General features: G+C 39.6%; 1 protein-coding gene across 1 annotated transcript in view; it reads left to right on the top strand.

The window, feature by feature from the left end:
* The window catches only part of Ap3b1 (adaptor related protein complex 3 subunit beta 1), a 194350-nt gene that overhangs the window by 125727 nt on the left and 54322 nt on the right, over nt 1–14301 (top strand). The window contains exons 21-22 of the mRNA XM_048455947.3: nt 5711–5783; nt 7395–7501. Coding sequence (XP_048311904.3) covers nt 5711–5783; nt 7395–7501 — 180 coding nt within the window. The remainder of the gene's footprint in view (nt 1–5710; nt 5784–7394; nt 7502–14301) is intronic.

Raw genomic sequence — 14301 nt, forward strand, 5'->3', positions numbered from 1 at the left:
AACTTCCTTTCCACTAAAGCACTCACACAGTAATATTTCTCTGCTGCTCTCTGTCGCTCTGGTGCTTGTCTTCCCAAACCTAGACCAACCTTAGCAGAGCCAGAAACATGTGCTTACACAGGACTCCTTTACTTTATTCTATATGTCTAGATTGTTGCCAATACCCCTAGAATTTCCATCTGATTTTTTTCTCTTTTCACTGTCTAGAGATCAACTCTTCTTCAGCCCTGTAATCCTTTGCTGTATTCACCTTAGCTGATGTTTTCCCAACCCCAACTTTAGCACAGTGGCCAGGTCAAGCTGCAGTGATGTCCTGCCACCATTTGAGTTCAGTAAACTCCTCAGCCACCATGTCTGAATCTACTTCTCTCTTTTTAACTTATTCATATTCTGACCTAATACTCACGTTTCTCTTATGAAACTATGTGCTTGGCTGTTTCTGAACCTTTGTTCGTCTTTGTGCATTTCTCTTATTAAAGAAAGCAGGTGAGAAGGAAGTGGCCTCCTGTGGTCTTCACTTCTCCTACTGGGTGGTGACTGCAGGGGACTGAAAATGGTACTGTCCGGAGGGAGGGTGTCACTCCCGGATACCTATGTCCCTTAAGGGCTTGTCATTTGATACTGCACTGTGATCAGTAATGGCCTTAGGTCATGATCTTGTCTCAGGTTTAATTATTTTATGGATGTACTTTTATGTACAGGTTTTTTTTTTCTGAAATGTGTCCGAGAAGAGTTTGGAGTATCGTCATCTCTACAAAGTAATTCTTTTGTCCCAAGTAATGCCTATAACAAAATTACCTTTTTAGATTTATTTATATTTTGTAGAGTGCTCATCTGCATGTAATGTGTGCATGGCCACCCTGGCCATAAGAAGGAGTGGGAATTGCTGGGAACTGGAGTGTCCGTCACTGTGAGCAGCTGTGTGGGAACTGAACCCAGGTCCTCTGCAGGAACAGCCGGTGCTCTAAGTCCCTGACCTTCTCCAGCCCCACAAAATCGCTTTAAATAGTTTCATATTTTAAGCACTTTTAAATACTTTATACAATCTAAAGGAAAATATATGGAGGATGAGAGAGAAGACTCAGCAATACAGACGTTGTGTGGGGAAGTGATTCTCGTTTGTATCTCTGCATCTTAGGTTTTTTTTTTTTTTTTTGGTAACATAAGGTCATGACACATTAGCTGGGATCTCTGGTGTGTGCCTCAGCTCTTACAAATGGAGATATCAGTGAGTAGCGTGGTGATCTAAAGTCATGACTATAATGTACATGGTTATAATGAACGCATCTGTTTCTTTAGACACATTAACATTGTTTTGTCTGGGGAATTGTGTGGTGCCTGTGTGCATGCTGTCATGACTGCAGCATGTGTGTGTGCACATGTGTAGAGGCCAGAGGTTGATGTCAGGTGTCTTCCTCAGTCATTTTCCACCTTAGCATTTGAGACAAGACTTGTCGCTGAACCTGTATTTCCTGTATTTGGCTAGATTAGCTGTCCAGTGACCAACCACTGGGTTGTGACCTGTATCTGCCTCCTAAGTGCTGCATTCCAGTCAAGGGTAGTGCCTGGCTCTTTATGTGAGTGCTAAGTATCAAAATTCAAGTCTTCATGCTTGCACAACAATCACTGGCCAGCTGACAGATTACTCTGGTCCTGTGTTAACAGTGTTAATTATATACAACATACTTAAGGCCTACTAATCTATCAGTGTGATATAAGTATGAAGTATTTGGTATTCTTGAGTGTAGCACTTAGTAGATATTAAGAATATTTTTGTGTCTGGGTCGTGAGATTAATGTATGAACTAGCTGTAGAAAAACACTGGACTCTGTATATGCCAGCAGTGTCTGAGATGACCATAACTATATCAGGTTTTATGTATCTTAGAACTTTTGCTGTTCCTCTGTGGGAGGTATTGTGACACTAATGGCCTCCTCTAGTGACTTCAGAACCAGTCACTGGCCTAGGGACTCACATATGACTGTCAGCAATGTTAAGATCACCTTAATATAAAGACAGCTAATCTGTGAGAGTCTTAATGAAAACGGAGTTTTACTGTGCTATGAAATGAACCCTGCAAACGCACCAGTGGAACCATTTCAGGCTGATTTCTGTGCTTTGAGAAGGAAGAGCTGTCTGCTCACGGGTGTTTACAGGGCTTGGAATCCTTAGCTTGTGTGACGATTCAATGTCGATTTTTATTAAAAATATCCAAAGCTTTGTGTCTTTCAATGTTTACCTTTCTCTGTTTAGTTCATACTTTAAATTCTCCAGGAAAGAAATTTTATGTGAGATCTTTAAAACAAAGGGAAACCGTCAAGCAGGCGGTCCTGCATAGGGAAGCAGGCAGTTTTCTGCTGAGGAAGGGCTATTAGACCCCCTTGTATTGCTCATTAGCATTTATTTGCTAGCATTTACTTTTAGAACAGTGGGTGTTTGGTAACCTGTTCTTACTGTTTACACAGCCTCTATGCAACAGAAGCCTGTCCGCTGCTTACCACGGCAGGTCTTTTACCTGCTCGGTTCTTCTGCAGTCCGTATGCAAATGGTGTTCATAGTGCATGAAAATCTTTACAGAGATATTGTTACATGTTTTTGTTTGTGTTTAGGACTTAATATCCTTTAATTTTAAATGAATATATTAACTAGAAGTTAGTTTCCTAACCCTGTGACTTTTCATTCCATTTTGAAAATGTTGCTGTCTTGAGGTGTATAATCAAATGCCATAGAAACAAGGTGGCGATTTGAAGGCAGCGAATTGATAAATAGATATTTTTTGCAGCAAGATCTTAAGATCAGTAACTGTTGTCCTTATAAAAGTCAAATACAGTCACTCAGCTGTTAAAAACCTAATCCTCTATTTAAGAAAAATATACAAAAACAAATTGTCTATCTTTCTGCTTGATCTCCTCTCAGGCAGTAACACAATGGAAACAGTGGGTGATCTGTCAGTGTGTTTGGTTTGTCAATGGTGGTTTTGTATAAATATTGGGAGGCTAAGAAATAAAATTCACACAGTAAAATATGATTTCATCTGCCTTTTCTCCGCAGCTCCGTGGCTCATGCCGCGGTGTGAAATCCTCATTTTACACACTTTGCAGGCGGAGCACATGAATTATGCATTGAGCAAGAAAAATCTCCTGCCTCAAGTCCTATATGTGTCTGCCCAGGTTCTGTCTCTATTACCAAGATGAATTGCAAATGGAGAAATGTTTGATGGGATAGGGCTCTTAACTTCTTTGTTTAGAATTCAGATTTTTATTTTTATAGTAGACCTTTTAAGTATGAAAATGTTGTGAACTTACTATGGATTTTTTAAAATGAAAAATGAAATATAATGTAGGAGAAGCATGCTTGCATATCATGAAGCATTTTATAGCTTTGATTCGGAATGCAAGGCTTTTCCAACGTGGTGGAAATGACCGTCACCTATTGCTAATGTCGTATTGCAGTCACTGCTTACTTGTTCTCGGAAGTCAATGGCATTCTGTCCTTTTTAGAGCCTGTTGTCTTTCTGTTCTAGGCTCTGGTAAGAGATGAACCCAGATTCACATGTAACTCTCCTCTGTGATGATACACATTCTTGGTTGGGAAGTAGGGTGTAGAGTTGCCTTCCGCTCTAACTTTATTTATTTATTTATTTTGATAGGTTTCTAATTTTCAGGTGGGGAGCTTGCACTTTGATGAAGGCAGTTGTGTAGCTTGACGTAGCTGGCGGGAAGCTACACCCATTGTGTGCAGCATGCTGATAACCTTTGAGTTAGGGTTTTATTCAAAGGCAAAGTCCAGTAGTAATGGGCATTTTCATTCTGAATCGCTTTCATTGACTTGTAACTTAAATTTCAGTCTCAAAACTAACATTTCTTTTCCTTTTCCTTCAGACTTGACATTGGTGCTCATTTGAAGAGTTTAAAGGGGGCTGATATTTTGTGTTTGAAGAAGGATAGAATTAAAACTCAACTAGAAGGAAACAATACTGTTTTTTTTTTCTTTTTTTAGTTGTAGTCTTTTTTGGTTTTAATGTGTATTTTTATATAATCCTTGGACAGTTCTCTGAATGCTAGCATAAAGGAGACTACATGTAGAACTCAGTCTTCCCAGATGTGTGTCTGTCTGTCTCTGTACGTCTCTGTGTGCGTGTGTGTGCATGTGTGTGCGTGTCTCTGTGTGTCTGTATATGTGCGCACACATGCACCCATGCTGAAGAAGCCACAAGAGGGTGAAGAATACCCCAGAGCTGGAATTTCAAGTGGTTGTGGACTGTTAGTGTGTGTGCTAGGAACCAAACTCAGGTCCTTTGTGACAGCAGTGCACTGAGCCCTCGCTCCACCCCACCAGCGCAGTATCCTTTTGTGATGCTGCTGTTCATGTGTGTGCATAGTACCCAAGTGGGCCTTTGCTTCTTCAGTGACACAATTACTTATGCTAATAAGTTTTAAATTATGTTATTGGAGAGTGGGGACTTTGTCTAGGTTTTTATTTCCATTGTTGAGTACAGAATCTGATACACATTTAAAATTCTGTATGTATTTGTTAAATAAATGAATGAACAAAAAGAAGTAAAAAAGTTTTATTTTGAATTTGAGAATTTTTGTAAAAGAAAAGGTAGACAGATTAAGCAACATTGATACAGATATATCGATTTAATGCACTATTCTTTGTTGACCTTTTTTGTTTACTGTGCTATTCAGATGTTCTTAATTATGCACAGTGGGGCAGGTATGTGTTTGTGTGTACTCTGTGAGTATAGATGTACATTCCCCTCTTTATGTGTGTAGAAGCCAGGGATAAGCATCTAGTGTCTGTCTCAGTCACTACCCACTCCCACCCCTGAACTATTTGTTTGAAACATTGTTTACACCAAAACTAATTAACCTTGAGTGGCTAGCCAGAAATCCTGCTGTCTGCACCTTCCCAACATCCATGCTCTGACATGGATGCTGGGATCCCAGTTCAGGTCCTTAGGTTTTTACAGCAAGTGCTGTACAAACAGCCATTTCCCCAACCCAGTTATACCATTGCATTAAGACTGGTAGTCCTCGCATGAGCCCATCGTGTGCTCTCCTTGGTGGGAAATCTCACAAACAGTGAATAACCCAGGTGGTGAGTTTAAATATTTACTCTCTATGAACCCTTGGGAAAGTGGGTGAGTTGTTTTCCATACTAAAGGGCAAGAGCTGAAGCTGTTGTAACGGTGCCTTTGGTGAAGACCTCTGGCGCGAGCTGGTGTAGGAGTGCAGAGGATCTAGGTCACTGCCTCTGCAGACTCCTCTGCAGTCCAGCCTGTCCAAGCCTGAGGACATCAGCGCTAGCCGTGTATTGTTTGAATATTCCTTTTTCCTAAGTAAACCTGTTTAACAATTATTTCTGAGAATGTTTATTCACTTTCTAATAAGAAACACATTGTATTTTTATCTAACAAAAATGTTAAGTTGTAAAATGATTATTACTTTTAAGTTTTCTTCTAAAGGTCTTTTATAGTCCTTAAACACAAAGTATTTTAAGTAGTAGTTTGTGTGATGAGTAAGAAATATAGTATGCTAGCACAGAAATTTTGATTTAGGACTAAAGTGTTTGTGTCACCATACAGAAGTTTCAAGTGTGTTTTGTTTCTAAGAAGCAAAAACATGCTTGTTTTGTAGTGGTCAGAACACTTCGTGGCTTTCTTTAGACAAGATCTGAAGTAAGTTGAGGTTTTGATATTTTACAGGCAAAAGAGAGAAAACCCCAGCAAGAAAGACATCCTCCCCCCAAAGATGTTTTCCTTCTAGATCTAGACGACTGTAAGTACTGGGACTTCCCTGTGTTCTGTACTTGTATAGTATCTCTCATGTCCTTTTCCCAAATTTTAGAAGCATCTATTATAAAGGTCAGAAAAGGTGGGAATTTTCCAGCCAGTGGTATCAGTGCCTTTTATTGGTTCAGCATGTCAGTTCTGTGTCATGTGAGTAGAGCCCCAAATAAAGTGTATTAGACCCATTTTACTCCGGTGATTTCCCCTTGCATTGCTAAATAATGATCCTGTCTCACAGCATCCACACTGTGAGATCCTGACTGTAGGGACTGACATGTAACTAAGGAGAGTGGCTCAGGAAACCCAGCACCATCTTCTACTCCAAAAAGTCTTCATTCAAACAAATATATTTCTAAGAATGCAGACATCTATAACTTTGCTAAGCACTCTTAAATTATTCAGTGTGGCGGGAGCTGGGTAGTGCTGTGAATTTTGTTGCTAGGTCGATTCTGTACTAGGAGAGCAGTTGGAAATAAGAGTTCATGAATGCTAAACTGCTTGCATTTCAGTATATTTTTCCTGTGTGGAGGGTGAGTTGTTTTGGGGTTACCTCATTTTGTCATAGATCCATTCTGCTTACATTGTCTATTGTAATAACCACAGAAAATTCTTAATAGAGAAAAATAGAAGTGTGTAATACATAAAAACACTTACTATAGAGAAATTGAACTTATTTGGTCATATTAGCAAAGATAATAAGGTTTGTTATGATCGTTGTTGCTGTGGTTGGTTGAAGCAGATGCAGGGTGTTGGAACTAGAAGTTATCTTAAATAAGGTGGAATTGCACACAAACCCTGTGTGTTTTGTTTTGGGTGGCATCTGGGTGGAAGGAGATCATGAGAGTAGACAGAAGACTACAAGAGGAAAAAAGGGATGGGGGCAGGTAAGTGAAGGTAATATGATTGAAGCATATCATACATCAATGAAAATGCCATAGCAAAAGCCACTCGAGGTACATAATACTTCCCAGCACTCGGGAGGCAGAGGCAGGTGGAGTGAGTTTGAGGCCAGCCTGGTCTACAGAATGAGTTTCAGGATAGCCAAGGTTGATGCACAGAGAAACTCTGTCTCAAACTCCCCAACCAAAAGTGTGACGCAGTTAGAAATCACTCGTGTGTGTGTGTGTGTGTGTGTGTGTGTGTGTGTGTGCGTGTTAAACTTCTATATTGAATCGTTGGGGTTTTACATCATTTACCCCAGTTCTGTTCACCTCCTAGTCTCCGCATATCCCCTATCCCTGTTGCCCCTCCCGAAATCACTCTTTGTGCTGTTCTTTACATTAATGTGGAAAATGTGTCTTAACCACTTTGTTTATGTGAAGTTCTGGGTGATAAATGTTAGCCATACAAATTTTCAAAAACTATTGATCGAGATATTTATACCTTGTTTTGATACTGGTTTGCCATTATGTTCTGACAGCTCAGGCTAATCACTGTGTGACTTGACAATAACTTGACTAAATCAGGATATTAAATAGAGTTGTCATACATTCGTTAATCAAAGTAATTTAGTTAGATTTACTAACAAAACAAAATGTTGCTTTTAATAATATGAGTTAAATTTTCATTCACACTTACTTATTTGGGCCTTTTCTTCCAGTTAACCCAGCGTCCACCCCAGTTGCCCTTCCTCCACCAGCCCTTTCTCCAAGCTTGGTAGCTGATCTTGAAGGTCTAAACTTGTCAGCTTCTTCATCAGTCATCAATGTAAGTGACCTCCATGGAGCCCCTGTGATCATATGATACATACCATCTCTCTCATGAAAAAACAAAGAATTATTATGAATTCTTAGTCTTCAGTAGAGCCTCTTCTAACAAAAGTCTGATTCAGACCTTTTAATTTTGTAATGAGTTTTAAATTTATCCATCTGTTATCTTCTCAACTTACTTCTGCTTGCTAGTTACCTTTAACTATTGTGTGTACATTTTTTCACTGCCCTATGTCTGTAACATAGAGGAATTCTTTGTCATGTCGAGGTAGTGTATAGACAAGGAGTGCCAGTCATCAATGGCAATACAAAGTGTGATGCACACACAGACACACACATAGTACATTGTTAAATAATTTTATTATGGGCACATAGACTGTGCCTACACGAAGGAAGACTTCTCTGCAGTGGAGGCTGAGAATAAAAGTCAATTATTGTGTATATTAACCCACAATCCTTCTGTTCTCACCACATGGCTACTAAAAGTTCACTATTTTTATTTTAAAAGCCCAGGATCGTGTTTTTCTTTGTGTTATCTTTACAGATTTATTTATATATGCTGGTATCTTAAAAAAAATTAGTGTTATTTGGGGGGTATAGCTCTAATGAGGTGAGAATTCTGCCTAACACAAAATAACATCAAAACTGTCAATCTGTCCGTGTCTGAAGCTACAATAATTTTTCTGTATGTTAGCATCTTAATGTCCACCAGCCTTTCACTTTGAGTCAGACATGCTGCCTAGGATGTATAGTCTGTTGCTATGACTGACCTTTTGTTGAGGTAGTCCAGTTGGTGAGCTCTGATGAGCAGACATATCTGGGAATTGATCTGTGGATTCAGTGGTCAGGGAGCTGCTATAGGTTGCATACTGCTGATCTGAGCTGCTTGGAAAACATGGAGCAGCTTCTATTGAAAGAGCCTTGTATATCATTCCAGGGGGTTCCCCTTCAGTATAAACATGCTACACCACTCTGGGCTATCTGTTCCTTCTTGGTGAACTCACATAAAACACTATTGAAAACTAGTAAGCTGCACTAGTCTGTTCAAGTACAGAATGAGATTTTTCTCTTAGCCATTGAGAAGTGAATAAGTGGTGTTTTGGGTTGCAGGATGCTCTTCTTTCTAAAGGAAAGAACACATTAAAGCATATTTAAAAGGATTGAAAAGCATTGAAAATTGGCAGTGAAGTCTTTCATTTACTCAAGTAATAAATATTTATTGAGCATTTGTGTTAGCCTCTAAAGAGAAGTGGTGATCAGAAAATCTATAGTGAACCATTTAGGCTCCCAAAACTCACTGGGCTGTAAGGTAGGGTAGAGAACAACCTGCGCTTAGACACACCATATGTGCAGTGCACAAGTCTTTGTGACTGTGACAGTCTGGAGAACAGCACCTCTGTACTTCTGTGTCCTGTGTTGACGGTGTCTTCATGTATTGTGAGATTGCGTTAGAGCAGAGATCGGCACATTTGCATTATTCAGTAAACTATTTTAGTTTCTCTCTCTCTCTCTCTCTCTCTCTCTCTCTCTCTCTCTCTCTCTCTCTCTCTTTATGACATGAGAGCATACTTGCAGGACTTGGTATGAGGGGTTTTTGTTCATTTGGTTTTCTTCAGTTAAAATGAGGATGCATCCTCACACAATTAGTTTCTCTGTATATCTTCTTGCAGAGTTATCAGTTTTCACTCATTAATCTGTTAATTTATGTGTGTGTGTATTTGTATTTTTTTATATTTAACTCATTTCATTTAATTCAGTGTATCCTTTGTTTGCTTGGTTTTGCGATTTTCATTGTTTGTTTTGTGACAAGTTCTCCTTCTGTAGCTCACGCTGATCTTGAGCTGCCACCGCCTTGCAAGTGCTGGGATTAGAACTGTACCATGCCTAGTCTTTACAGACAGTAGAACTATTGGTACAAAAACAGGAAGGAGCACCAAGCCAGACAAAACTCATTAGTCTTCATAGCAGAGGTTACTTTTAGGAGGGAGTTAATGTGTGTAAGGGGCATGTAGGAGCCCTAGGTACTGCTCACGTTCTGTCTTCTGATGGGTGCTTTTGTTGGGTGTGTTCCATTTAGGAGAGAAAATCATTGAGCAGCTGTGCACTTAAAAGATGCTTTTCTGTGTGTGTATTTTACTCTAGTAAAACAGTTTTGAAGTAGACAGATGATAAAAATGGGTTATAAATTCAAGAGGAAGTACAGATGATAATGGATGGATGAAAATGTGCAGTCGTATTAATGAATAAATGTAAATTTAAAGAACCATTTTGCCTGGCATTAGCAAAATACTACAAAATTCAGTGTCTGTTGGTGAAGAGACAGTGAAATGGGCATTTTGTTACCAGCTCATTCACGATACATTAAGTGCGTCCTTCCAGATTATATCATGGCTGCCCTTAGCAGAGTCATCAAAATACTTCCTCTTCCACTCAGTAAACTGCTTGTGAGGAAATAATAAGAAATGCAGAGATTAATATGCATATTTGTAAACCACCTTCTCTAATGACCCAATAATTAATGGTTATATAAAATATGACTAAAATAATTTAAGAAAATTTTTATAATCAATAAAATATGTTCTAATGTGAAGGGAAAAACACAGATTCAGTAGCATATATAGGTCTCAGTTTTTGCAAAATTATACAGTGGTATAATTTGGGGAAAATAAAAGGCTGTAAAAACCATATCATTATGTTAATTTTCTTAATTATGTTAGGAATTTCTGTTTTGTATACTTTTCATATTTTAATTTAATCAAGCTGTAACACATATTTTGTCCAAAACAGTACTTTTAAAGCAATCATGGAAAGGGCATCTGCAAATGATTAGGATGTTTCCAGCACAGCTCACGGCTGTCTGTCTGTCTGTCTGGACTACCATGACTAGCTAGCTAATTGAGTGAGACTGTTGACAGTAGGACAGACCTCCGTGTTTGCTTTTGACTCCAGGACAAGGATATGTAAATCTAACAAGCAGTTTTGAAGCAGTAAAGGTAGTTACAGTGGGATCATAAACAGGTTTGTAAAAACAAATAGATGAAACTTTTCTTTAAAATATGTATAGCTTTCTTGTTCATAGGTGGTTCTTTTTTTTAACCCACTGAATTGTTTCCTTGCATATCTGATGGATTTTGTTTCTTGCAATCAACCAAAATATATACACAGAAACCCAAAGAACAATTTTTCACACCGAATATTTTTCTAATGAAAAATTCCATGCAGACGTGGGCATGATAGTTAAGTGGAATGCTGAGGCAGGGAAATTGCAATGTTTAAAGCTAGCCTAGACCACACAGTGAGACCCTATTTCAGAAAAGGGTGGGGCGGAGAGATGGCTCAGTGGTTAAGAGCAATGACTTCTCTTCCACAGGACCCAGGTTCAATCCCTAGCGCTCAGATGGCTGCTAGCAAGAGTCTATAGCTCCATTTTCAAGGGATCTGATGCCTTCTTCTGACCTCCATCATTACTGCATGAGCATGGCACACACACTTGCAGGCAAATTACCCACACACATTTTATAAAAAGAAAGGTATAGAAAAGTAGGGAGCAAGAGAGAAAAGGAGGAGATTGTTTGTCCCAACCCTGTGAATCACGTTTTTAGTAAGGCTGAATGAGCGCAACTGTAAGGCAAAGGCTTTCCTTTTGCAGTCTGGTGGAGACAGTATATAAACAGCATTTGTTTCAGCCTTGCACGAGACAACTCACAGTTGGCCAACAGATGGCTCCTAAATAAAGAGCATTTTAGATCTTGCTTATGATATTTCAGTGGCAAACTGTTTATTCCAGTGGATGTTTTCACTTGATTATTGTTAAACTACAAGCTTAAATCAAGTCCTGACAACACAGATGGAGCAGTCTCTGCATATTAGGTTCTGTGAGATGCAGAGAGTAACGGAGAGAGAGAATATTGTATGTAAGAAAACTATGAACAAAATTTTAATACCTCTAGAATTGTTGGAGTGGAACTTCAGTCTCTGTAATCTAGATGACCTTGCTCATCTGGGTCACATAATTTGCTATAAAGGCAAAGTTAAAGTCACCCTCTGAGATTGGAAGACTTGAGTTGGGAATCCCAGATTCCGTGTAGAAACCAAGCACAGCAGCACAGCCTGTAAGGCCAGCACTGGAGGTTGCTGAGTCAGTGAGGTCTGGGTTCTGTGGAGAAGACACCCAGTGTCAACCCCCTGCCTCCACACACACATATATATGCACCTGCACATGAGCACATGCATACCACACAGACACATCATTACTTTTTAAACTATTTTAGGAAAATTCTATTTTATCTAATCAATGATGTCACCATGGTCTTGGCTCATTCATTGCAATTTTTATATTTCTTCTCAACTTTAATGTTTACTGATTAGTCAGCTGGTGGTCGAGATTGTATTTTTATGGAAACACCTTTTCTGGGTTATGAAGTTTTCAGGCAATCTACCACATTGCAGCACCCATAATGAACGTACAGAGCCCGTGATTTTTTAGCACTTGAGTATGCTTCATATCTGTGTAAGATTCTGTGTTTAAAAAAAGACATCTGCGCTCTGTGAACTGAAAAGAAATATCCACAGGTCAGGCCATCTCCATGCTGCATCCTCTGCTGTCAGATCAGGGAGTTGGTTGTGGCTCATTTTTCTAATTTTAGCAGCTGTAACTCAGGACTGCCTTAACCTGCCCCTGAGTTTGTTTTCTCTTAAACTCTTACCTCTCAGCAATCTCTTTGTGCCTTGTAATGACCAAGGCTCCATGTCTGCTAAGCCTGTTCCACTGTTGTACTGGTCTGCTCACAGGTTTCCATGAGAAGCGCTGCTAACTCAATGCTTCTGTCCTCGGTTGGTTTAGAACCTTGTAACTCATTCTTTGATTATGAGCCAAGCAATCAAGTGCATTCTGCTAGTTCTGTCAATTACATTAACCTAGCTTAAATCAAGTCTAGAATATGAGAACTTCTAAGTCACTGAGTGTTATGGGTGTATGCTTTTTTATCCACTCATGTTATAGGAAGCTTTTTGTTAAAGTTGGTTTCTCTAAAAATTGAGAACTCTATAAACAGTGGGGGGGGGGCAAAAAAAGGACATGTAGCTGATAGGGATTCATATTAGTTATTAGTTAAAGCACAATTCTGACAGTAGTGTGGACTCATTTTGTCAGAATGACTCTGCTCATCTTCCTGGTGCCCCTGTCCATGTGGAACATGAAGTCATGTGTGGTGCTGTCCAGTGACGAGTTGTAAGAGGCAAAAATTGGACACAAACCAGATGCCTTTCCCTGGAATAAATAAGTGGATTGTGACTTATGTATGCACTGAGCCACTGCCAGTTTTTAAAAAGGAATAGTATAAATACATGCTCAACATAGATAAATTTCCAAAGTAATATTAAGTAAAGTTATAGAAAACATGTAGTATGAAACTATCCTTAGAAATTCATTTTATAAGAATTTTTTAAATATATATTTACATCTGTCTCTGTGGGAGTTCAGGTGCCTTTGGAGGCCAGAAGAGGGTGCTTGATTCCTGGTTTTAGAGTCGAGGAGGAAGTGAGCATGGGTGCTGGAAGCTGAACAAAAAGTGTTCTTAACCACTGAACCATTTGACCATAATATTTGCTGATATTATGGGTCTGATGCCTCTGGCCTCCTCTGGCATCTGCACTCACATACTCATTCCAGATCTGCCAGGGAAGTACGCTGGAGATGCATTGTAGTAACAATTTCTTAGCTTGTTGCCTTTTAATCTTTCTTGTCCTGGCACAGATAAAGCAGCAGTATGTGAGATGCTGGGTTGACAGAGAATGCCGAGGGGTGTTACAGGCACTCCAACTGGCAAAGGACACCTGACACCACAGCACTGCACAGTGGGGAATCTGTGTGACCATAAAAAAACAGGTGTGACCTGCACAGCTCTTTGTTCTATAAAATTAACTTAGGATAGTGCAATATGGCTCATTAAGAACATTGATAAATATAGACTAAAAGTATAGTATATTGTGGAAGAGAAATTCCAGAATAGTTTATGAAAGAAGCTCCAGAGCTGATGAGAATGTGTATTGTATGCTAATTTGTTAAAATCTGCTACTTTGGAGTTGACCAAAATCAAGATAAATCAAAATCAAGATAAAGTCCTTCTGTAGAGTCCTAAATTGGCTCAAGATCTCTGATGCCACATACACTTGAAGGGTTTCTTCCAAACCACCCTTAGGCATAGTAATTTGTTTAAACTCACAGAATTTAGGAAAGCACTATACATAGGATTAAGCGTGAATTCTGAGTTCCAAATGCACACCCTGGGTGACATCAGGATGTGGCACTGTGCAGAGTGTTGCTGACCAGGGACACTCACTGAACTTCGGTGTTTCCGAGTTTTTTACTTGAGGCTTCATTATATGGGCAGGGTGAGGCCGCTGCTCTGTGCTTCCTCTGCAGCCTTCCCTGCTCCCTCAAGGTGAGGCTGCTGTAAAGTGCCTCAGAGCGCAAAGCAGTTGTTCAGGCTGGGCCAGGCCTGTCCTGAGTTACCTCCTAGTGTAAGCTGTCGAGGTGCCTCTCATGACTCACTGCCATGACACAAATGCACAGGTTTGGACCCAAAGGGCCTACACAGTTCCTGGTATAATTTGGGTGATCCCAACATTTAGAAGTGACCTCTCAGGAGCCAGTCTTTCCTAGGGATAGAGTGGGAGGCCAACTCCTTGTTACCCCAGTTTTGTTTACTCAGGCCCAGGCTAAGTGGTAAGCAGAGCAGGCAAGATTCTTGTCTTGACAGTGTTTACAGTGGAATGTGAAAAAGAAGAAAAACTTAC

Source organism: Myodes glareolus, chromosome 15 (genome assembly GCF_982192425.1).
Source record: "Myodes glareolus chromosome 15, mMyoGla1.1, whole genome shotgun sequence".
NCBI lineage: Eukaryota > Metazoa > Chordata > Mammalia > Rodentia > Cricetidae > Myodes > Myodes glareolus.